A 25,409-nucleotide genomic window follows, 5' to 3' on the forward strand; every position below is an offset into this window, starting at 1 on the left:
TTTTTTTTTTAAAAAGCTCCATTTATTTCCCATATTCAGCTGCTATTCCCAAATAGCTTCAAAATACATCTTTTCCTGAACAGCTTGAGACAAACTTCAGCCATACCACCCTAACTCTACTCTAAAGCTAACCACTCCCATGTTTGATAAAGATAACTCAACAAAAGAATTGGTAGCTGAGTTCTAACTGGCAAGAACAATAGCAGGATACTTATTAAATAGAATCAAACAATCAAACAAGCAAAGTAAAAAGCTGCTCTCTCTCTCTCTCTCTCTCTCTCTCTCTCTAAGCACAGATGAATTCAAATAGAAAGTTTCACAATACAGACGACGCCCACATAAAATTATTGACACAGGAATTCACCATGCCAACAGGGAGATAGCTCCAGTCAACTCCACACCAACAATAAGCTGATGACAGTCAACAATAATAATAATAATAATAACAATAACCAATATGAGAAAAAAAAGGAACTGGTAGCACATAGATTCCTCGTAGAATGATGACATGATGGTTGAAGAAATTGGGCCTTCCCTGATTACAAACATTGAAGCAAGTCAGATTTGAAAAGCCGTGCAAGTCCGCATCAAAGTTCTGCTCAGGAATGTATATAATGCTAGCAGAACTACATACCTCTTTCTCTCATAAAGTTTTTGCGACTTGGTTCTGCAGAGCCTTCTGCTTCCGATAATCGCCATCAGTGCCGAATATCCTGATAACATTGAGTTCCAAGTATTAGAGATAAAATAATCTAAGTGCATGTAACACATTTTATTCTCATATGCCACATCATCGCATACATCACAGCGAATCTTATCAGTGCGAGTAGCAAGTTGAATAGAAAATCAAAGTGGTTTAGGCCTAAAGTTCAAGCAAATAATAACATAACAAAATTAGTCAAAATATCCGTACAAGTCTCATTATTTATAATGCTCTTGCAAACTTTTTCCACATGCTTAAAATAATATTGAAAAATAATAATCGTTTTTCAAGCAAGTTAATCCTTAAACATAACAATGATGCATCGCATAACGTCTGTAGAATTATAAATCATACATTCTTAGAACTGTACATCTTCTCATTAAATTTATTCACATCAACATCCTCATTAATCTCATCTTCATCTTTCTTCACATTAACATATAAATTCCAATTGGGACATTAATTAACATATTGATACGTTTGTCAGCATTTGAAACACCCTCAACAGAAACTTTAAACCCAAATGGGGCAACAACAGATAGGGATATAAATGAAAAAATTACAACAAAGTAGCACCTGTTCATTTATTTTCTCATTATGCTCTAGCCTAGTTTGAAGATGACCGAAAAAATTTTTTTCTTTCAGATTTACTTCTTAATTTTCTCATTAATTTAAAGTTTTAATGAGTTTCAACCAAGCCCTCATATACCGGTCCTAATGTTGTTGTTGAAGGGCTTTTACGTGATTGGTAGGTAATGCGGCCCCACAAATCTCTATGATTCCTATATGTAATGACGTTAAAGACAAGCCTCATGGGAAATTAAGCAAAAAAATCTCCATCTCTAAAATGATTTACGATACGTTACATCATTTTGATAAATGGAAATGGGTCTTGAAATCTGGCATAAATATCTCTCCTCCTCTTTTTCTGTTTTTTATGGAGGAATTTTTTACAGTTGTTGCCTTTTGATGACATCTTAAAACTCAAAAGCCTGCGGTTGGCCTCACAATGTTGTTTGTGTAAATGCTCTCAAGAAAGTGCTTCACATTTATATTTCTTTGGTCCCTTTGCTAGGGAGATATGGCAGAGTTTGGGAAGAATATTTGGTTTGAAAAATTTTACTTGGCATAATAAGGAAGATTGCTTACCTGCTTGGAAATCTTGCGGTTCATCGGACACAACAATGCATCTCATTCCTTATATGGCTTTGTGGTTTATTTGGTGTGCTAGAAACAATGTGAAACATGAGCTCTCCTCCTCTTCCCCTCTCTCCATTATTTCTTGCAATATTGCCTACCATGCAAAGGCTCTAAACATATACAATTGTTGCCTAGATCTTTGCCTACGGAGGACTGGAGGCCATCTTTAATATATTGGCATCCCCCTCCCCCTGGCGAGATCAAAATTAATGTTGATGGAAGTTGAAAAATTGCACAACTGGTGCTGGGGCAATTTTCAGAAATCATTTAGGCAAGCGTCTCTTCTATTTTTCTTCTTCTATATGGGCTTTAACTCTCACTGAAGAGGAGGGTTGGGCAGTATTTCTGGCTCTAAATGTTGTTGTTATTTTAATTGGCCTACAATTTTTATTGAATCGGGTTCTTCTGTTCTTTTGGATTTCATCACTAGAAAACAAGAGCCTCTTTGGAATTTAATTATTTATCTTAATAAGATTTGGCCATTTATAGCTTCTCATGACCTTCAGGTCATATGGAATATTATATATAGGGAGGGAAATGCAGTTGCGGATTGGTTAACTAAACGTGCTTTTTTGGGTGTCTCAACTGGTTTGGTGCCTCCCAGGGAGCTTAATATACTTTTAAGGGGAGATTCTTTGAATCTTCCTTATGTCAGATGTTCACCATGATATGGCTTACTGACTCCTTTCATCTCTAAAGGTCTTTGGTTTGGGGAGGATCTTCCGTCTATTAATCCTCATCTCTTTGCAGTTCTGCTACTCCTGCCGAGGAATAGCCTCTTTCAGATAATTACTTTCTTTTGTTATACTGCATTTATCTCCTTTTACTTACTTTTCTTCTTATTATGCTACAGTTTCTTTCTTTAATCTATTTTTTGGGTATGTAACTAATCTTTTGAAACTTTTGGGAGTGTTGTATACCGGGAAAAAGATCCTACTTTCGGGATTTTTTCTTAACACATTGTGTTGTCTTCCCTTTTCTTATTTTATAAAATCTCGCCTAGGCTTTTGCAATATATATATATATATATATATATATATAATATTTTATGAGAAATAAAAAATGTAATCCATCTAAATATTGGTTCAATATCATCAAATATTAATTAAAAAATACACTAACTTTTAATCCATTCATCTAATATTTATTTAATACTTCATCATCAAATGCTAATAAAATAAATTAAAATTGTAATCTACCGATCTAACAAATTGTTCATACTTCAACATTGTATCATATTTATATTTCTAGTCATAAAAATGGAATTTCAAGGGCATGGCTTATAACACAATACTTCTATAAAAATCCAACAAAGACAGTCTTAAAGAAATTATGGAAGATATGCATACATACATAAGAATGGCTCATGATAAAGAGCTGGAAGAGAAATTCAGTGATGAGTAGGATTCTATAGAAGGGTTGAAGTTCTCTTCAGTACTGTCTTAGTTGTCAAAGCCTCTAGAGCACCAAGAAAATTAAATTTTTACAATAATTTTTTTTTTTTTCATTAATTATTTTATTGATACTAAATAGGACGCAATGGAGAAAAAAGATTTATGTAGCCGACCCCACTTAGTGGGATTAAGGCTTTGTTTTTGTTGTTGTTGTCGTCATTTATTTTATTATGTTACATAGCTAATTGAAGGTTAGCATCTAATTCATCCTTCTCTACTTCACACATTTTTGCAATTAAAATGCTTAGCCTCACATGCAGTTCATCAGGGTGTGGACATTATTGAAGTATTATAGCAAGCATTTCAAATATTGAATTTTTAGTCCATAAATTAGTACAAAATAAAAAATTATATTTATACTATTTAAATAAATTTCATTTTCTGGTAGAATAAACTCAATACATTTTTTAGAGGCTCCATAGCAAAAGTAGAAAAAAATGCAACATCATCGTCTCAAATATTTGGGGTTCGTGAAATACAATAAAACTTCGATCAGATGTAACAACTAGACACTATTAATCCAATTTCTCTAGATGAAATTGACATTGCCAACGAATGATTCGTTGGGAAAGTGGATAATTAGGTTATTTAAGACAATTAATTTTCCTGGGAAAATCTAACCTGGCTGATGTGGCTAATACTGGTGGTGCTTATGAAAGAGATGCAATATTCAAAATTCTTCCAAAGAAAAAACCAAAAGAAAAGAAAAGGAATATGCACCTAATTTTTCTAGGGCAATGATACTGCTTGATGAAGGGATGAAGATAGTGACAGTTTATTCAATGATGATGAGGTTTGAGGACTAGATCTCCATTGAGCTGATATCTTAATGAATTATAAACTTCATATTTCCTTAATTTAGGTTAACTACAACTTAATTATTTTAGAACTTGTTAATTAATTACATGTTATTTACTGTAATGTGTTGGATGAAATGTGTTTTACATTATATATCCACTTAACACTTGCATGTCAGTAAATTCTTCATTTTCATGTGATTTTGGTGCCACTTAAAATGGAGGATTTTGACTCGAGCATCATGTGTTATGGCTCCAAAAATGCGAATACTGTCATGTGCTCGCTTAACTCTTCAATTTTAAGTACATTCTTCATTTTCATTTCATTTTAGCGCCATTATTAAAATAGGTCATTTTGTTTAACGTTGGACTTCGTTTTGTACAACTAGAATTTGAGAAAAATGCAAAAACTCAAGATAAAATTCCAAAATTGATTAATAACTATCTTGCATCTAATATTAATAACTTGTATTTATTCAAAACTTTGTTTTGGGATGATACTTTGAATGGCCCATCCCAGCTAAATGAAATACAAAAACTATTTCATTTCCTCAATAAGGAGATAAAAGATATTCTATTTATGTAATTATATTTTTGCATACAAATCTATGTTAATTTTGTGACAGTAATATTACTATTTTTCTACTCATACATATGATGTCATGATCCAGCACGAGACTTCAAATTAAGATGGGTACAGATGGTCGAACGGTGGGAATTAAATTATCTAAAATATTTAACAAATGAAAAAGTTACTAAAGAATAAAATTATTAAGCAATACAATTAATTTACCTCTTTACAAGTTGTTCGTATCTTTTATAAATATTTTCTCTTCAATTACTCATCTTTTAATCAATTAACTATACCTGAAAAATTAGTTTAAAATAACTGTGAACTAATCAAACTTAGTGGATACTCACACTTCTAAACTACAGTAATACAAGAAAAAATGCATATAAATCAAACGTTTATAAATCAGTATAAAATATTTAATAGTTTATGAAAATAATCACTTACGATATTTTATTTTATTCAATATGTTTTACTATATAAATAGCATATCTATATTATTTTATATTTGTAAAACCATTATAGGAGCACTTTCTAAAAATTGTACTAGTTAAGTTACTTCAATATCAATATCAGTTTTCATTTACGTGCACGAATACCTTAACATTCTCTTGTTAGTACAATAAAATGGTGACTCAATCACAACCAAGAAAACACGTGTAAAATACTATAACAAATATTATCTAATAATAATCCTTTCATTTACATTCGTATTACAATCAATATACTTCTACATGAATCAATATCGTAATAATTTAAACAATATTGAGTATACATGTTGCTCCAAGAATATGAACAAAATTCAATAAAATTATAATTCATTGGTATATAGTGTTATAAATATAGCAGTAACAGTAACTGCATTTGGAAGAAAAGCAAAATATTATTATAGTATAATAACATGAGTACTCATATCAAAATCATACTTGTCCTAGATCTTCAAACATGCTTAATCTTGTCTCAAATAGTTAGCTACCGATAATATAATAAAATAAAATTTTAAGCATATCATTATTTATTTTTAACCAATCTTTTAATTAGTTATGTTATCTTATTTGTTGATTAGAAAATTTTATTTTAAGTATTTAGGTTAAATTAATTTGACCATCAAAACTACAACTTACTCATGGTCGGACGCTGTAATTTAACCTATGGTTTGTATTTTAATTCAATATTCAATTAATGTCACCTCTAATTTAAATAAATGTAAAATTTATTTTCATATTTCAATTAAATCTTTTATACTATTATTATTATTAAAATAAATTTTGTCATTACATATTTACAAATATAATTAAATTATATTATTTTAATTAAAATTTCAATACTTAAACTTTAAATTTAATCACTGCAATTAATATAAATATTACAAAGTACTTTTTGGAAATAAATCCTTTTCTTTATTGTCGCCAACCTTTTTTTCTCGATCCAAATCTGAATATTCTATACCTCGAATCCTGATTTCAAATGCACTCAAATCAAATAATCTAATTAAATATTAAAAATCACCCTTTAATATCCTCGATCGAAAGCCCTACACACGCAAACCCGTCTTCCTCCTCTGCACGTGATCCCTTCTCCTGCAAGCTTGGATCTTGACGGCGGTGTCGTTGTCCTCATCACTTGCTTGCTAAGGTTTCGGTTCTTCTCTCCCTCACACGAGACACTCCTAGATAGACATCCATGGATGGAATGGCTAGGTCGTTTCTTCTCCTTGTCACCGGAGCCGCTTGACGTCTCTCTTCGGCTTCAATTGAAAGCTTTTTCACCCTTGTCGAGACCTCGCGTCACACCTCTGCTCAACGACGCCTCCTCCCACACCAAACCACAGCGTCCTCCTCTCATTCGCACAAGCCATTCAACTCTACAGATAAGTCAATCTCATCTCCGACTGCGATTTTCCCGACTACTCACTTTCTATCCTTCTCTTTAACTCCTTCAAGAAGATAAAATGAGGCATCACGTATGATTTTATATCCTGACTGTATGGCCGAACAAAATAATATATTTCTAGACTAAAGGTTCACTACTAAATTAAATGGAACTTACATCATATTAAGTTCATTCAAAAACTTAATTGTTTTCACCATCAATCAATGACACAGAACACAATTGTAAAAATACAACAACAATACATAATGATAAAAATTTAAGCGAAATAACAACATTTAATGTAGTCACTTCAAAATGAATTTATCTCTTGTCAAATATATGATTGTATTAGCCTATTTAGGTACATGTTAAGGGATTAAAAACGCCAAAAAGATTTTTGCATAAATAAATGAGATTTATATCTTGAATTATTTGATGGTGCGTGCTCACTAAACTTTGAATTTGATCACAGATTTGTGTATCCTTCTAGATAAGCTTAAAATGTAATGATATAGGGAAGCAACAACAACAGCCACTGTCCCTAAGAAAGGTGAAGTCCCTCATACTAAATATTCCCTTACAATGATGCCTCCCACACAAGTAGATCTCAGTGAATATAAGTCATTGTCATTCAATATAGTATGTGACAAGACCATTAAGAGGAAAGTGCATACCTCCAACTAGGTGTCTAGTCAAATATAATACAAAATTTGTCAAAGCGTTAGAATGAAATCATAGGATATCCATTTACTATTAGGGTAACTTTGGGGGCAACAAGGTACATATACCATACATATTTAACTTTTGAGGATAATTTTCACCTCCGCAGTTAAGAATTCAATTCAAATAGCAGGTATTATTACCCCTAGGGTTAGAAATTAACACTTAGATTTATTATGATCTGTGGTCCAAAGTATGGTTCATATTTTTAAGAATAACGATGATGCGCAAGAGTATGCAAATTATATAGGAATTAAGTCAATGTGTCATACATTAAAATTATGAGAGAGAATAATTGAATATAGGTTACCATGTCGAACAAAAATTTCTCAAAACAGTTTAGATTCATTTCGGGCAAGACTACTATGGAAACTATACATTTATTGAGAGGTTTGATGAAGAAATACTAAGAGAGTGAGGAGGATTTACACATGTTTTTTTGTTGATTTAGAATAAAAACTTATGATAAGGTTTCAAGAGAAATATATTGGAGCATTCTAGAAAAGAAAGGAGTTAATATTGCTTGTATTTAAGTCAATAAAGATATGTATACTAACGTTGTTACTTATGTTCGAACACAAGGAGAATTGACCAATTATTTTCCTATTTCAGCTGGACCAATTATTTTCCTATTTCAGTTGGATTACATCAGGGATCGACTTTAAACCCGTATCTTGTTGTTATAATTATGGATGTTCTTACTAGAAATTACAGAAAACAAACCGTGGCGTATGCTTTTCGCCGATGATATCCTTGTTGTGAATAAGGCCAGAAAGAGTTCAAGAAAAACTTGAATCATGAAGATCGGCTTCAAAGTCTAAAGACTTTCATTTGAGTAGATCTAAAAATGAAGAACTAAGTGTAAATTTCATAGTAGCAGATCTGACTCTAAGGTTCTAACAATGGGTGATTAAGTCATTAAAAGGAGTTAATATTTTAGATATCTCAAGTCTATTATTCAAAGTGAGAGTGATATAGATGGGGATGTTATCAGTAGAATTCAAGTTGAATTGTTAAAGTGGAGAAATGCATAGAGCATATTGTGTAATAGAAAAGTACTGCTTAGACTTAAAATAAAAATTTGATAAGAAGATGATGAGATCTGCAATGCTTTATGGTGTAGAATGTTGGCCCATAAAAGCGAAACATAAAATTAAGTGTTGGAGATGAGAATGTTTAGATGGATGAGTGGCTTCACACTTAGAGACAAAATGCAAAATGAATTTATCAAGGAAAAGGACTTAGTAGTTGCAGTGATCATGTTAAACATCGACCAACTGACGGCTTGTTAGGAGAATAGATGTTTTAGATTTGACTTATGATAAGAAAAATAAAAGTAGACCTAAAATGACTCGGGCATATTGTATAAAAAAATATCTTAATATATTAGAATTAAATGAAAATATGACACTTAATAGGACACAATGGAAGAAAATGATTAATGTAGACGACCCCACAAAGTAGAATAAAGGCTTGTAGTTGTTGTTTTTATTGTTGTTGTTGTGGTCCAAAGTAGTTAACTAATAAACATGTAAATGAAGGGCAACAACACTAGCTATAAGTTTTCTTAGAGTTATAAATTTCCTGTTGCAAAAAAAGTCTCCATTGTTCGTCTGACGACTGAAAAATACACCTAGAACAAAATTTAAATCGCTTAATCAAATGCAACCAACGAATGTAAATTGGGTCCTTAGCAAAATAGTCATATCAATAGGGTATAAGTTATTGTTTATCTTATGAACATAAAAAATGATAAGCAATGTAGATGATAAGAAATATATAATTAGGAATATTAATGTTCTCATCAAGTAACTATACAATTGATAGGGTGCAAAGATCAAGAAGGTGAAAATGATCAAAATAAAAACATGTGAAATGGAATCAAGCTCAAGATAGAAAACAAGTTACTATACCTAATAATTTTATTTTTTATCATGCATGCTAAGAAATCCAACATCATGGCTCTTAGAACTTTTTGCCTACAGATAAAAGTAACAATCCAAAATTTTATTCCATTGGGTTGTTATTTGCTTGTGTAGTTACGTGCAGAATCAAGTTTCCTTAGATTTTTCCATCTCTGAAGGATTGTATGGGCAATTCTAATCATGCATGCAATTTTGGATTTCTCTAAATGATTATTGTGTCGTTCATAAGATGTGACTTATACTATCCATTAGATAAATTCCATTAAAAGATCGTGCAGCTGTAATTATATCGCTAAAGCAAGTTTGTACAGCCATAGACCCAAATAACTGGTCTAGAATCATACATACTATCTTTAAATCGTTCAAACAATTAGTGTAAATTCCTATGAATTTAAATTGATCATACATATAATTGCATATTGTGCACACAATCATCCAAAAAGCTAATTTTGAAGCTTACAAATTTCTAGATTTTTTTTTTATTTGATTATAGCAGCCAAGAAAACTTGGGAACTGAATACCGCCTCTTTGGGACCATTAATAAATTAAAGAATTCAATTGCCCAACACTTTCATTCCTCTCAGTTATCATTCCAAATCACATTCTCAAGCTTTCAAGTCAAATACTCAAAAATCACATTGTTATAAGTTTAGTGCAAGGCCTTTGAAAAGCAGCAAATCTTTTTTCAAGAAAAGAAGGACCATAAGAATATAATTTTGTTTTTGGTTTTGCATTTCATTTTACTTTGGATTGACCAAATCCAAGAAAAACTCGGTGTGTCACTTGATTTCTCCACCGACTCAAGAGAGAAAGGCTTCCTTTCGTTCCCTTTCATAGTGTGAAATAAAAATTTATTTTATTGTGTTAGACAATTGCAGAGCCACATATCAATCTGGACCACGCATATATGTTTCCAATATTTTCCCCCTTTCTGATTATTTTAAATATTTCGTAAGCAAAGAAGTATATAACCCAACCAAAAAAGAAATAGATATTATGTGTTAATTTTGTAAATTTTTGAAATGATTGAGCTAAAAATAAAGCCAACGAGCCTTTCATAATTTGAGAGGTATTTAAATAATCCATAAAATTGCAAGGATTTTATAGCAAAACTTTTAAGTTCGGTCAACATTAACGGATGAAGTGGTATCGATCATTGGAACAATGCTCGTCAAATAGCATGGGGAACCATTTATGCTATTTTTACTAGGCCAATATCAAAGACTGTCAGATGCTGATTAGTTAAGAGGTCACACATAACCCACAAAAAGATGAAGTAACACCCTTCATGTTCTTTTCTACACAATTGTAAGCAAGTTTTTGAATAATGATCATTCAAATGAAGGAATTCATAATTTGTATAATCCATATAGAGGATTTTCTCAAAGGGAGTTCAAATAGAAGACTTCTTTAAGGACAAGGCAAGTTAATAATCTGATCAATGAAGTCCATCACTCAAAGGATGTCAATGAGATTTTGCATCATCCATTCATTGCTACTTCACAAAGATAAATGCAGGGAGTTCATATTGGAATCGTGTTTGGCAAAACAACAAAGGAATATTTTGTTCTCATTTTCAATTGCATTTAGTTACTTTGTCATTTTTCTTTATTTTTTTAAATTCATCACATTATATCCAAATTCAGAGTTTATTCAAAATTCCCATGACACCTTGTGTGGACAATACATGAGGCACTAAAGCTTAAAATGCGAAGAAAAGCACCTAGGCAAAGTGGACCCCCACCATACACGTTTTTTTATATGGCTACTTCTATATTACTTCACTAATGTAAGAAACTTTTAAGACAAAATAAATGAAACTTGCAACCGTGAACAAGCATAAATGGAAGATTACCAAGCAAGAAGGCTAAAGAGAATGATGAAGAATGACAATAGCATACTTGAAAATATTAATGATCAATTTAAAAAACATTTGAGTTTTTTAGGAGTATGGATAAATACCTGCTTTATTACAAAATAAATCACAAAAAAAGTTAAATTTGTCAAATTTCTTCTGACAGAAATATAAAACACCAAACTCAGTGTTTTCAAAGCACTAAACGTACTGAAATATGCAATGGTTCTTTTTTATTTCAGTATGCAATGCACAAAGTGAAAAGAGGTTTTATGAAATAAAATGTTCATAGCTTGTAATATCATATACGCATATACTGCGTGCATCAAATAGACATTTAATTGACCAAACCATAACCACATTAAAGAATATTTTTTAGCACGTATAATAATAAATTCAAAAAATAAGCAATTTTGAGGCATACAAAAAGAAAAAATCAATTAAATATATAATGATGTGTCGAAAGATTATTTTAACAAACAAAAATACTCATGAGATTGAGGTGCAACTAGAGAAAGAGATGAAGTGTGAAGAACCGCTCGGCAAGACTTGGGATAAAAAGCTACTAACTTCAACAACAAGAAGCAGGTATAAGAATGCTCGAAGGCAGGAGAGCATAAGGAGAATAATCAATAACAAGCAACTAGCTCTAACAAAACAGAACATAAAACCAATAAGCTATAACATTACGACTATGTAAAAAGTGAAGAGCAGAATACATTCTTGCTTAGTTATTGCGGCAGATGCTGAATTAAGCCACAAAATCTAAACCACGATTTCATTTTGGCTACAGCCAAGAGCACAATGTTGTGAAATGACATGATGAAACAATGCAATCGTTTTAGTGAAGTCAATAGAGTAGAAAAAATTTACTAAAATATCATTTGGTTTCATCCAACTAAAACACAAAATGCTACTTTAAAGCTTACAATACACCTACATAACCTCTCATCAACTATGAAATGGCAGCACTAAAAATTGAGACAAAAAAAACAAAATAATTCAAGTAAAAAGAAAAGAGAGAGAATTATACATGCTTCAACAAATGACAGTTTTCAGGGCAGGACCCTTTCTAAGGAAAACTGAATTTTAACCAAATAAACTTCTGCAAAAAGAAATTCTAGATCCAAATTCACAAAATTCACAGCATGAAATGCAAATATTGAACAGCCAACTGAAAGAAGATGGAGATACACAGAAAAAAATTAAAAGCAAAATTAGCAGTAACTGTGTATTGAATTTTGAAAGGTAATATCCAACAATCAGGATGGATACGATCCAAAGTAAAAGCCAAACAATAAAAGCTAAAAACGCCCCAACCTAAAAACCCACCTACCAGCAACTCAAATGAAGCAAAGGAGAGTGCACAACCATAATTGTGTGGCTAGAGCGCTAAACATTACCTGTCCATGTAAGTGAAAGTCGAAGAGTAGTTTCCTGATTTTGTATAGAGGACACGATGGTGGAAATCATGAAATTCAGCACTGAACACATAAATAATCAGTTGTCAGAATACCACGTGTAGGAGACTGTAAAAATAATTAGAGGAAAAAAAACATTAGTACTAACCCTCCATACAGAGGAAGAAAGTTTGAAAGGCTCCATGGGAAATGGTAGCCGCAATGAGCCTCAACAGTCTCCAACACTCTCAATATCATCCATAACCAAAGAGTAAATAGATGTGGACCAGTCAGAGCAGGACCAACTATGGTGGCAAAACCCAAGAACAAAATTTCAGCAGGGTGGGCATACTCAGATGTCAGTGTAGCATATCTGATACAAACTAATGCATAAGAATAGTGTTTTCTAAAATTATACAGCATCAAACCAAAGAATCTACCAAATCAAGTAACTTACTCATGATGCACACTGTGGACATGCTTATACAGCCATTTCGTGTGCAGTATCCTATGCCCCCAATAAAACACAAAATCCTCCAGGATGAAATAGAATATAATTTGTGATAAGATCACATACCTATAGAACCGCAACTTATTAGTGACAGAAACTGTATAAACTACTGGCAATCCTAACTAAACATTGTATGTCAGGCACATTTGCTCTGACTCATCAAATTTTGTATATCCCATAAGAGTTAAAACTTCAAGTCATTTTGCAAATATGCCTCAAGAGAAAAGACAATAATTTACAGACAGCTAGGCAACTGGCTAGGCAATTAGATAATAAAAAAAAAATTAAAATTAAGGGAGGGATGAAAATACCAGTTTGGAAGTGGAAGTGAAGTTTTCAGGCCCATCCATCTAAAAACAGGGTAGGAAAATATCATAACAGGTAAATTCACACATAAATGATACATGACAAGACGCAAGATGCATTTCTCCTGAGCATCAGGCGTGTTCTTCTTTCCCTGCAAAGAAGCCCATAGAATCCTTATTAAAAAGGGATGATTCATTTATACAACTGAGCAACAACATTTCCTATAAATTGAAACTTCCATAAAACCAACAAAAAGAAGGATGAACCAATGGAGGCATGAGCAGCTTACTTCACAAATGAAGTAAAAAAAGCATGGAAACCATGTAAGCCAACCAAACGCATGGTGCACTCATCATAATATCAACATTATTTACACAAAAAAAAAAAAACTTGAAAAAATTAGCTCGCAAACAATTATAATTAGAGATTGAAGATATGACCATCTTTTACAGGTAAAAATTTCTAAACTGCCTATCAAAAAAGTTGAATGGCTTAATGCTGGCCAATATAATGAACAAAAATAACAATAACATACTAAAGGATATATGCAATTTTACACTAGTAGAATTTAGGATAAAAAATTTAGAAGTTTAGCAAGGAAATGCAGATGAGTTAAGGGAAAGCAGTTGCAACAAAAAAGAAAAGGCAGTTCGCATTAACAAAAGGAAAAGGTTCAGAGATCTTGGCTTAATTTTGGTGGTTAAAATAGACAAGTGTATCAAACGATAGGTAAGAGAACCTTATGAAGACCAAGGAAAACTCTATACAAATAAACAAAAACTGCCAGTGTCGGCCGAATAATAAGTGCAAAAAATTTTAGAAGGTTAACCTAGGATTTTATATTAGACAGTGTTTTAGGATTAGAATATGTTGTAAAAACAATAGACCTTTATTGTTTGGGACAGTACAAAGAAGGGAATAAAAAGAAAGAAAATGAAGACAGAATTGATTTAGAAGTAAGAAGATAAAAGTGTAGACTTAAATTTAACGAGGGTAGAAGTGGAATATTAATGAAAATATCGGTGGGTTAACAATCACAGAAGCAGATTTAATATTTAATAATGGCTGATCTGATCGACACAAGTTAATTGATATAGCTTCAAAGCAGCACAGAAGCAGATTTAATATTTAATAATGGCAGATCTGATCGACACAAGTTAATTGATATAGCTTCAATGGATAACAAATGTGTAGATCAAAAGCCTTATTGCTTGTAAAACGCAAGCAAATTAGCAATTTATCAAGTGATAGATTTCAATACCCCCTACACAAATTCTCATAAGTTTCTAATTTACCAAACAAAAAAAGTTCTTAATTTTTCACAAAACAATCAAAAAAAGAATTTGTACGAGCAATGTTGTTAGCCAGAAGAACCAATGAAGTGGATTAGTTGTAGGAAAATGAAGTTCCCCTCCTCTAGTTGAAAAAAAAATAAAGAGCACAAAAGAAAATACAAACGCATTGATGGTACAATATATCAAAATCATAGTATAGCGTCTTGAAAAAAATCGTTAACCTGTTTAGTATAAAGAGCCACTTAAAAAAATGAATTTGTTGGTACAATCCTAGAAGGAAAGAGTTCTTGATTGCTACAATCCCATGGAAAGAAAAAAGAAAAGTCGTTGATACAGGCAGTAAAGAAAATCAAAGACAATGTAAGAAAATTGCCAATTCGTACAGTTACATGAGCCACTAAAGGAACTATATGATTACTGCAATCCTAAAAGAACCAGGCAGCAGCAGCAACAACAACAACAACAACAGCAGCTGCAAAAAAAGGATCATTAACCATTAACAGTCCTAAAAAAAGGTTCGTAGAAGAAAGTTTACTACGGTATTGGAGCGCATCTTAGAGAATTTTTAACTCCAATAGACAGAATTTGATAGTCGGCAATTCTCGGCAAAACTACTATGCTTTCCACAAATTTATCCATGAATCCTCATAAAAAAGCATGTCATCTATGAAACTAAAAACTTGAAATGTACATCAGCCATAGCGTGCAAAATAATTGCAAACAATACAGCTTCTACAGCAAGTTCGACATATCAATCGGGTAAGATTTTCGATATTAATTTGCGAGGGAAATGAAATGGATTCCGAAGCATTGCTAGTAGATTCATAACATAAAGCAAAATTAGATACACTGTAGTCTAGAATAATAACAAAGCTTCCTGAAATTTTAATTTCAGTATTTCACTCAAGCTGTTGCATGCTTTATATGGCCTCATCATTCTTGTCATAAACTTGTTAAAGCTCCAAATAAGAAGCCTTTTAATATTAAAATGTATCGTAACCTTGTTACATAATTTAAATTCACTTCTCATGTTCTTATTAATAGAAAATTTCCATAATCAACGACGAGTTTCCTACAAATCACTCCCAGAAAATCTAGCAAATCATGAAAATCAAGCAAATGATACTAAACAATTAATAAAAATATTAAAATTTCAATATGCCTTCCGAGGGAAACTGATAATGATTTATGAACTAATTTTATGTGATAACATGATAAAGAAAATTGAAAACAATAAAACCAGTGAACCACACAAACATGAACGCCTATTCAATGTCATCAAAGAGACTACAAATCACCTTCACCTATGACATACTCAAAACATGATCGTGAACCAAATTTTTTTTGCAAAAATATAAAATTCAACGAAGAAAGATTCTTGTGATAGTGTAGTTTAACAAATTGGATAAAAGAAAAAGATTTCTCTTTGCGGGTTATTAAACTAGGTTTGAAAGTCCTAACATAATGATCATAATATGGCTCATAAAAGCCTCATTTATGATTTTTGCCTAAATACGACTCAATTCGTTCCTAATATATCACCTAGATCTTTAATGAAATAAAAAAAAGAAAATAAAACGGACACTAAGAAAAATAATTTTTAACTACAAGACTCAAAAGTTGTACTAATACACACCACACCATATACACCTTATTTGTATTGCTTAAATTGTTCATACAGTTGATCCCGATAATGGACAAATGTTATTGCCTTTTAAATTTATGTTAAAGGTCACCCCATATAAATTTAATTTTACGTGCAATATTTTGTCAAAATAATTATGCATGTTCCATGAATTTCAATTTAGTACATTAAAGTTGTTCGTTTTTTAGCAATAGAAAAAAATCAATCCAACCAGAAATTTATTCGCATGTATACCTCCCATTGAACATAGGAACCTAATTTATGCCCCCACCATAATTAGCTTTTGTTTAAATTGCATCTTTTATCAGTTTTTAAAAACTCAGCTAATATTCCGTAATTTAAGTAAACATGAAGACGCAAATGCAAGGTTTGATAGCAATTTAGTGTAAAATGTCTAAGGGTAAAAAAAATGTGCAGTAGAAACATAAAAAAGCCAGAATTTACAAGTTACCAACTTTTAATTTTAGTTAAAAATAATAATTTTAATAAATAAATAGCAAACATATTCTATAATTCCAAGAACTAATGTAATAGTTGCCAAAAATAAAAATTTCGAAAGAAAATTGAGAAAAAAACAAAATATTTCCGCAACAACCAACATCTTCTTGACAAAACATTCAATACATATTGTTAGAAATAATATTAGTAAATAATTTATTCGTGTGAGAAGTAATTAGTAATAAATTATTACCCAAAATTAAAAGTTATTTTTTTTCCTATTTGATATTTATTTCCTTGAATTAGAAGTTATTTCATTTCCTATTTTAGGCTTTTCTATTTTATGTTATTCCCTACGCCTCCAAATAATTGATATGAATTGATTAATTAGAGATATTAGGCCATATATCTTTTTTTTTTCATATTATTTCATTTTTATTATATTTCCTATTCTAGGATTCATATAAGGGTTATTTATACCCTCTATCATATCAATGAAATATACCACTTCATTCCGCTTTATTCTATATTATTCTGAATTTCAACATGGTATTAGAGCTTAATTTCCCCATTTTTGTCATTCTACCTGTAGGAAAGGAGGGATGCTCTCTCTCCCTGCAGGTTGTCCGTAGGCTCTCGCTGTTGGAATAGAAATTTGTCATGGCATCCGAGCCGATGGCCAAGCCAAAGGATAGCTAGGGAAACATCATCTTCGACTGCTATGAGCCTGGCATGCTCCTTGGTCATGGCACCTTCGCCAAAATCTACCACACAAAAGTGGCGAGTTCATCGCCATTAAGGTCCTTGACAAGGAGCACATCCTCAAGAGCGGCCTCGTTGCTCAGATCAAGCGCGAGATTGCCATTCTCTGTCATGTCTGGCACCCCTACATCGTCCAACTCTTTGAGGTTATAGCCACCAAGGCCAAAATCTACTTCGTCATGGAGTATGTCCGAGGCGGCAAGCTCTTCGAGAAGGTCGCCAAGGGACGGTTCAAGGAGGACATGACAAGAAGATATTTTTAGCAGCTGATATCAGCCGTCAGATTCTGCCGCGCACATGGTGTCTTCCACTGTAATCTCATTCCGAAAAAATCTTCTCCTCAACAACCCAAGAGATCTCAAATTATCTAATTTTGGGCTCAACGCAGTCCCAGAATAGATCCAGCAGGATGGACTCTTCCACAGGTTTTTTGGGACGCCAACTTACGTTGCGCCTGAAGTGCTCTCTAAGAAGGAACACGACGGTGCTAAGGTGGATGTTTGGTCTTGCGGTGTCCTATTCGTTCTCATGGTCGGGTATCTTCCATTCCACGACCAGAACGTCATGATCGAAAGATCTACAAAGGGGAATTTTGATACCCTAGATGGTTCTCCTCCGATCTTATCAAGCTTCTATTGAGCCTATTGGACACTAATCCACATAGTCGGATTACAATTCCCGAGATCATGGAGAATCGTAGTTCAAGAAGGTTTTAGCCATGTGAGATTCTATATCAAGAACGACACAGTCCACAGCTTAAATGAGGTATCCCTTAAGCCACTTACAATAGCTCTGGAGATATTTCAGCTTAGCCCAACATTGGTGATGGTTGAGGTTAAGAAGAAGAAGTGCGATAGAAGTGATGATGAGAAATTTTGTAATACAGAGCATTTTCCTGCATCAAGGCCTCATCTGAAACTTTTTCCTACATCAGGCCCTCCCCCGTAATCTTTCCTGCAACAAACCCACCTCCAGAGCTTTCATTGCAGTAGGCCCTCCTCCTGAGCTTTTTCAGACAATAGGTCCTCCTCTAGATCTTTTCCCTACAGCAGTTCGGCTCTCCTTATTTTCCACAGGTCCCTACTACTAGAGGTGAATTTTTTTTCCTGGAGATCATTCCCGCTATTTTTTGGCACATGTTCCCTGCAGCAACCAGGCTTCCTTGTTACCAGTAGTCCAGCTTCCCTGATTTCCTGCAACCTTACAACAACAACCATCTCTTATTACTGCTTTGCATCCCATCTAATAATAGGCTTCTCGAGAAATATCTGCAGGCCCTCCTTCGAAAAATTTTCCAACAGTTTTTTTTTTTTTAAGTTTTCTATTTCCCTAAAAATTTCCCTACCTACAGACGCTGAACTACAATCAAAGAAAACCTCAGTCAACTAAAGGTCAGATTCTCCTGTAAGTTTTCTACTTCCCTGCAAACACCCTGCATCATTACATGTAGGACGTCTTCCGCCAACCTACAGATACTGTAAGAACTGCAATCAAAGACAACAACATTTGATTTACTTCCATGTAAACTCCCATGTAAAAGCCTTCCACCTACCTACACACACTGCGGGAACTGCAGTCAAAGACAATTGCATGTTATCTACTTCCCTGCAAACTCTCTTACAGCATTACCTGTAGAAGTCTTATCCCTACCTACAGCCAATGCAAAAATTGCAGTCAAAGACAACCGTTGTACGGGATGAAGACTTTAAATTCTACTTCATGTGATCTCCCTCGTCGATTGCTTGATTTTTTAAAATCCAAGTTGAACATGATTTTTAGTCATGTTTCAACTTGAGGTAGAGTGTTAAAAGTTATAATAAGAAAAAATTTACTCTTGTGATAAGTTACGAGGAATAAATTATTTACTTAAATTAGAAGTTATTTTATTTCACATTTTATATTTATTTCTTTGGATTATGAGTTATTTACTTTCCTATTTTAGACTTTCCTATTTTATGTTATTTCTTTTATCTCCAAATAATTAATATGAATTGATAAATTGAAGATATTAGATGATATACCTTGCATTTCATATTATTTCCTTTTTATTATATTTCATATTTTATAATTCATGTAAGAGCTATTTATATCCCCTCTCATATCAGTGAAATATACCATTTACTTCCACTTTATTCTGTATTATTCTGAATTTCAACACATATCACACTTGACAAGAAGTTTAATCACACTCACACAACAATCACTAAACGAATAAATACACAAAAACAAAGAAAAAAATCATCCAAAGAAAGATCCAAGCCAAATCTTACTACAAGAAAATTTACCCCTAAAAGTATGTGTTAAGGCTAGTGAAATGATATAAGAATGCACATCCAAAAACACAAGTGAATTGTTAAAATTTGAAATTTTAATTTGCTACTCAATATTCAATCAATTTTGCATGCATTGAAAATCTTATTTAAAATTTTTAAAAAACAAAGACTACATTTTCAAAATTCATTAGCTCCTAGTTGAAAGCAACAAGTTTCAATATATGATAAATTTATACAAGGATTCAAATTTTCCTAAGTAAAACAACACATGATTTTCTCAAAAACTATAAAAAAATTATGTGCTACAAATGCCCGCCAAGGTGCTAAAGAATGAAAGCCACCAGAAGAAAGCGTCGTCCATCAACTACAACCCCATAAAACAAAGATCATAGAAAGAAATTAAAAACCTTTCTAGTCATACAGTCCCAGGAAATCAATAATTACTACAGACACAAGAACCGCAGTAAAGGAAACCATTGATTGCCAGTCCAACAAAAATAGGACTTCAAAAAGAAAAAAAAAATGTTAATTGCTACAACCAACACCAGGAAAACAGAGGTGATAGAAGAAAATTTGCTACAGCACATTTACCGCAATGAAGAATTATGTATCACAGAACAAAATTATAGCTTCAACATAAAAAATGTCAGCTGAGTAAATAAGAGAGATCAAAAGGTATACCCTAGAGGCTCGGAAGAAAGAGTTGATTTCCAAAAATGATGAGATTAAGGGAAGTTGGATATGCGGTCGCAAAGCAAATTTGTAATAACATAAGTTCAAATCAATCATTACAAGGTCGTCACGGAAATAAATTAAAAGAAAACTCAAATACTAAGATTCAAATACATACCACAAACTAAGAGGTTTAATCCAGGAAAATTAATATGGTAGCAGATCCATGTGGAAGAAGAGCCTCCAAGACAACTGATTAAATAAGCCAGAAACTCTCAAGCTTAAAAAAAGGACATTTAACGTAACAATATGCACATAAGACCATAAACAAAATGGTCTTGACGAAAAGAACAACAACAACAACAAAAAGCCTTTATCCCACTAAATGTGTTCGGCTAAATGAATCATTTTTTCTCCATTGCATCCTATTGAGTGTGATATTTTCATTTAATTCTAATCGATTGAGATCATTTTTTATACAATAAGCCCAAGTTTTTTTTAGGTCTACCTCTGCCTTTCTTAACATAAATCAAATCTAAAACATCTACTCTCCTAACAGGATCGCCAAATGGTCCACATGTGACCAAACCATCTAAGACGATTCTATCTAATCTTGTCCGTCATTAGGCTACACCAACCCTATCACGGATATATTCAATTCACATTTTGTCTCTAAGTGTCAAGTCACTCATCCACCTAAGCATTCTCATCTCAGCAACACTTAACTTTATTTTATGTTTCTCTTTTAAAGGTCAACATTTTGCGCCATAAAGCATTGCAAGTCTCACCACCATCTTATAAAATTTTCCTTTCAGTCTAGGCGGTACTTTTCTATCACACAATAAAAATCTTATAAAATTTTCTTGATGAAAAGAACGTGAAATCAAAAAATAAAAATAAAAAATAAAAAACTAAACAACAAGTCACAGCCAATCTCTCATTGAATCTTGTCAAAGATTCAATAGGAATGTAGATTTGAAATTAGAAAGATTAATGTAAGCTCAGACAACTCATAGTAATCTTAACTCACAGCACAGCCGATTTGATTCCTTGAAATGCCCCACACGCCAAAAAACCATATTAAAAACTCCATCAATATAAAACATTTTTTGTATATTTTGCTAGCGTGTGCCAAAGGAAACCAAAAATCAACTACTGAGTTGCAACAGACCACAAAGCCGCCAGGATATCATGAGACCCATAACTAAAATGAGAAATGTAACTGAATCCAAGAATAACTTATACCAAAATATCTTGTCATGCACGTTCAAAATCATCCTTGCTAATGGTCCATACCAAATCCCTACATGGGAACAGGTTCAGAAATAAGTATGACGCTATAAAAAAAATAATTACAGTGGATTATGATGAGACTTATGCCAATAAGCTATATAACGTGGCTGAAAATTACAAAAAACCAAAACCACTGCCAGCAAAAGGGATGAATAGAGTTGCTCGTCACATAAAACATGAAAATGGACAAACAATTACCAAACAGATATACAAGAAAAAAATCTAAAATTATTCTTCTGAAAGCTCAAATAACAAAGTTAGGAGTTGCAAGCAACCTGAATTTTGTATTTGCTGAAAAGTCCTGTCCTCTCAAAACATATAGATGGAAGTCCAGAAAGGAAGAACACACTTTCATGAATGATGAAGGAACCAAATGTAGCAAGTTGAAAGTCACTGAAATGAGTGATTAGAAACTGCAAATGGAAAGAATAACAATAAATTACCCAATTGAATAATATTCAGGTGGGAATAATAAGTCTACTTATAAATAGCTAAAATCAAGAATAAGACTAGTAGTAGTTGCTATTTAAACAATTTCACCCGACACATTGAATGCCATCAAATAGAATCTTTCTCGAGTCTGTTTCATCTGCATTGTCATGATTTTGTTTTCAAGTTAATCATTTATAGATGGCAACCTATGTAAGAAAAATCCGTAGGAAATGCACCCCTAAATAATTTCTAGCTATCATCATCATCCAAAGAGGTGGTCAAAAATGAGCCTGCAATCAAAGCATTGCGCTTCTTTTTGCCATACAGTGCAACAGAAGAAGTTATGCACAGAATCATTGCACCAAAACTTACCTTTTAACAGTACTTACTTTTTAACAGCCACAATGATTGGCATCACCAGTATGGTTTCTTAAATAAACCATAAAAATGGTTCACCTTTCCACACCAAAATTGCTTTTGTGCAACGAGAGTTTGGCCAAGACCACTTGATGCCACCACCACCAAAGACCATACGACAACTTCATCCATCTCCAAGAGCAGTGTCAAAGTCCTCCACTATTACTTTTAGCAATCTCAAAAGGTGGAAGAGATTGAAGCCCCCTTTCGGAGATAAAGGCTGAAAAAAATAGAGACAAGATATCTTAATAGTCCTTGTGTAGTCTTGAGTGCTTGATAGGTTGGGTGAATCAATGGGTCTCTTATATTCACTAGATTTCTCTCCTTTGGAGAGTAGCATCGTATCAATGAATGAAATGAGCACGCCCAATTTGTTCTGATAATCTCTTCTTGCCTACCAACACCTTCCTTCATTAATGGTCACCTACCACCCTTCAAAATTTCACCAATTTCTTTAATTACTGACAAGCTTGAAATTTTCATTTATCATCGTACCAAACAGACAGACAGACACACACACACACACACACACACCCAATTTCTTTAATTACTGACAAGCTTGAAATTTTCACTTATCATCGTACCAAACAGACAGACAGACAGACACACACACACACACACACACACACATGGTACAAAATAGGTTGGATGAGAGGGTCGATTAAGAGCCCAAAACACTCGGTATACAACACGCACAAAAATCTCAAAAAAAACGAGCGCGCACACACACATACACATGGTACAAAATAGGTTGGATGAGAGGGCCGATTAAGAACCCAAAACACCCGGTATACAACACGCACCAATATCTCCAAAAAAGCGAACGCACACGCGCGCGCGCACACATGCATACATATCTAAAAAAAAAGACCCAAGAGCTAATATATTAGAAAGGAGTGGTACAAAAGAGGTTGGATGAGAGGGCCGATTAAGAACCCAAAACACCCGGTATACAACATGCACCAAAATCTCCAAAAAAAAGTCAATGTATACCCAAAACCGTAATAATATAATCTCTACCGCGAAGTCCCCAAACAGAGCAAAATTCACAAGCCATTTGGAAGTAGTAGTTGGATCGGTAAGAGCTATAAATGTCAAACAAATGGAAAAAATACTTTTTGAGATAGGGAGCCTTCTTCCTACGCAAAATTCACTAGCTATTTCAGTTGGGTCATCCCCCAGATGTGTGGGTAGGCACGATGGCACAGAATCAAACAGAAGGAAGCTATTCTTGTTGCACCAAGAAAACTGGAAGAAAGAGAGAACAAAAAGCTGAGGTAATTGATCTACCAAGAAGGATACATGAAAACACCTGTAAAATTTGCAGATCCAAACAGATAATGGGAGCATGAGTACGACCCAAAGTACCCTTACCTATTACCTCTAGTTCTAGGTAGGGAGCTTACTAACTAATGGTTAAGTTTTCTGTCATTACCAGAAGCAACAATGGTATCATCCATTAAGTTTCTGAGCTCTAGTAGGCCTTTATTCTTCTTCTTCTTCCTAGATGTGTATACCTGTCAATCCTCATCTGAAGACTGGCTAAACCGATCAGTGCATTGGTCCAAAAATTGTCGGGCAGGTGTAGGTTGATGTACAACGGGATCCCCTTGTGCCTGATTGACATTAAAAACATGTTTGATTTGATCAGATGGTAGGGTTGCAGTAGAAAGCTCACCCAGGGTAGAATCTTCAGGGTAGAATCTTGGAACATCTTGGAACACTCTCTGAAATGGTCTGGGTAGTAGGAAAACTCAATGAGTGTGCGTACAATGTCATTCCCTGCCTGTACCATATGAAAATGAAATCTTCCTCTGAACACGCACAAACAAGCATTCATATACAAGTTATTTCATTATTTCATACCATGCATTCTCCTCTATGAAACATTTATCTCTGTTTGATGATGAATATTGAAACTTACTAAATATATAAGTTATGAAATCAACCAACATATCCACATTTATTAATATAGGTTAAATAATAATGTGACATGCAGAAGCATTGATGCTTTATGCTTCAAATTTTTTGATCGCTAAGTTAGCAGCCTATATAATTAATACTTAAACATAAAACACAGGATGAAACAATTCTTAGAGAAAAAATTAAGCACCAACCACTTGGTTACATGATATTGCCTCTGAACTCGTAAGGTGAGTTATAATGTTTGAAAAAAATATATATCAAACTATGACTCCCTTAAGCCAATAAATAGAAATCATTAGAAGATGATGCAACTTCCAAATCAAACATGCTTTCAATGAATAGTCACAAAAGTTATCACTTGTTCCCTCATTTCACACAAAGCACACTGTCGGTCAACTTTTTTTCGATTGATTAATTATGAAATACAAAACCCTCACAAGACTGCAAACTTGTCCAGATCAGCAACCACCCATCCATAGCTATAGTTTCTCACATCTCACTCAACCGCCTCAACCAATTGCAGCCAACACAGCAGCTTCAGCATCCCAGCAGGATCCAAGAAAACCTTTCATCACAAAGATTTTCAGATATCAACTAAAACAAAAGAACCAAGAATTTGACCAGCTTTAATTAGGTTCTTGTAAACGGAGAGACGATTTGATTACCTTCCAACAAGAATCAAGGGAAGCCATCGAAGTTGGCGGTGGCGGCGGCCGATTCGATCGCCAAAGATCACGGCATCATGGTGGAAGAGAGAGGCTCGAGGGTGAGACGGAAAAGCGAAAGCAGATATTGGAACAATACCAAACTTTGGATTATATATTTATTGCATATGCAGAGCAAAAGTGACCCCTCGTGGTATAGGCATTCTATGGCGGCATTTAAGTCAGTGTTCCCTGACTATATCTATATATATATATATATATATATATATATACACAC

General features: G+C 33.3%; 1 protein-coding gene and 1 pseudogene across 2 annotated transcripts in view; one reads left to right on the forward strand and one right to left on the reverse strand.

Annotated features, from left to right (window-relative positions):
• Nucleotides 1-299: 299 nt before the first annotated feature.
• The window catches only part of LOC110021891 (methylsterol monooxygenase 2-1), a 30,094-nt gene continuing 4,984 nt past the window's right edge, over nucleotides 300-25,409 (reverse strand). Inside the window, exons 2-8 of one of the 2 annotated variants that reach the window (XM_020720596.1) lie at nucleotides 21,968-22,105; nucleotides 13,320-13,465; nucleotides 12,955-13,074; nucleotides 12,667-12,870; nucleotides 12,501-12,581; nucleotides 635-713; nucleotides 300-530 (exon numbers count right to left, since the gene is read on the reverse strand). In XM_020720596.1, the coding sequence (XP_020576255.1) occupies nucleotides 644-713; nucleotides 12,501-12,581; nucleotides 12,667-12,870; nucleotides 12,955-13,074; nucleotides 13,320-13,465; nucleotides 21,968-22,105 (759 nt within the window). In that variant the 3' untranslated portion in view covers nucleotides 300-530; nucleotides 635-643. Of the gene's footprint in view, nucleotides 536-634; nucleotides 714-12,500; nucleotides 12,582-12,666; nucleotides 12,871-12,954; nucleotides 13,075-13,319; nucleotides 13,466-21,967; nucleotides 22,106-25,409 lie in introns of both variants that reach the window. The other variant, XM_020720595.1, reaches the window with a different exon arrangement.
• On the forward strand, nucleotides 17,239-18,402 carry LOC110021867 (annotated as a pseudogene).

The sequence above is a fragment of the Phalaenopsis equestris genome, unplaced genomic scaffold (genome assembly GCF_001263595.1).
Source record: "Phalaenopsis equestris unplaced genomic scaffold, ASM126359v1 Scaffold000151, whole genome shotgun sequence".
Classification (NCBI taxonomy): Eukaryota; Viridiplantae; Streptophyta; class Magnoliopsida; order Asparagales; family Orchidaceae; genus Phalaenopsis; species Phalaenopsis equestris.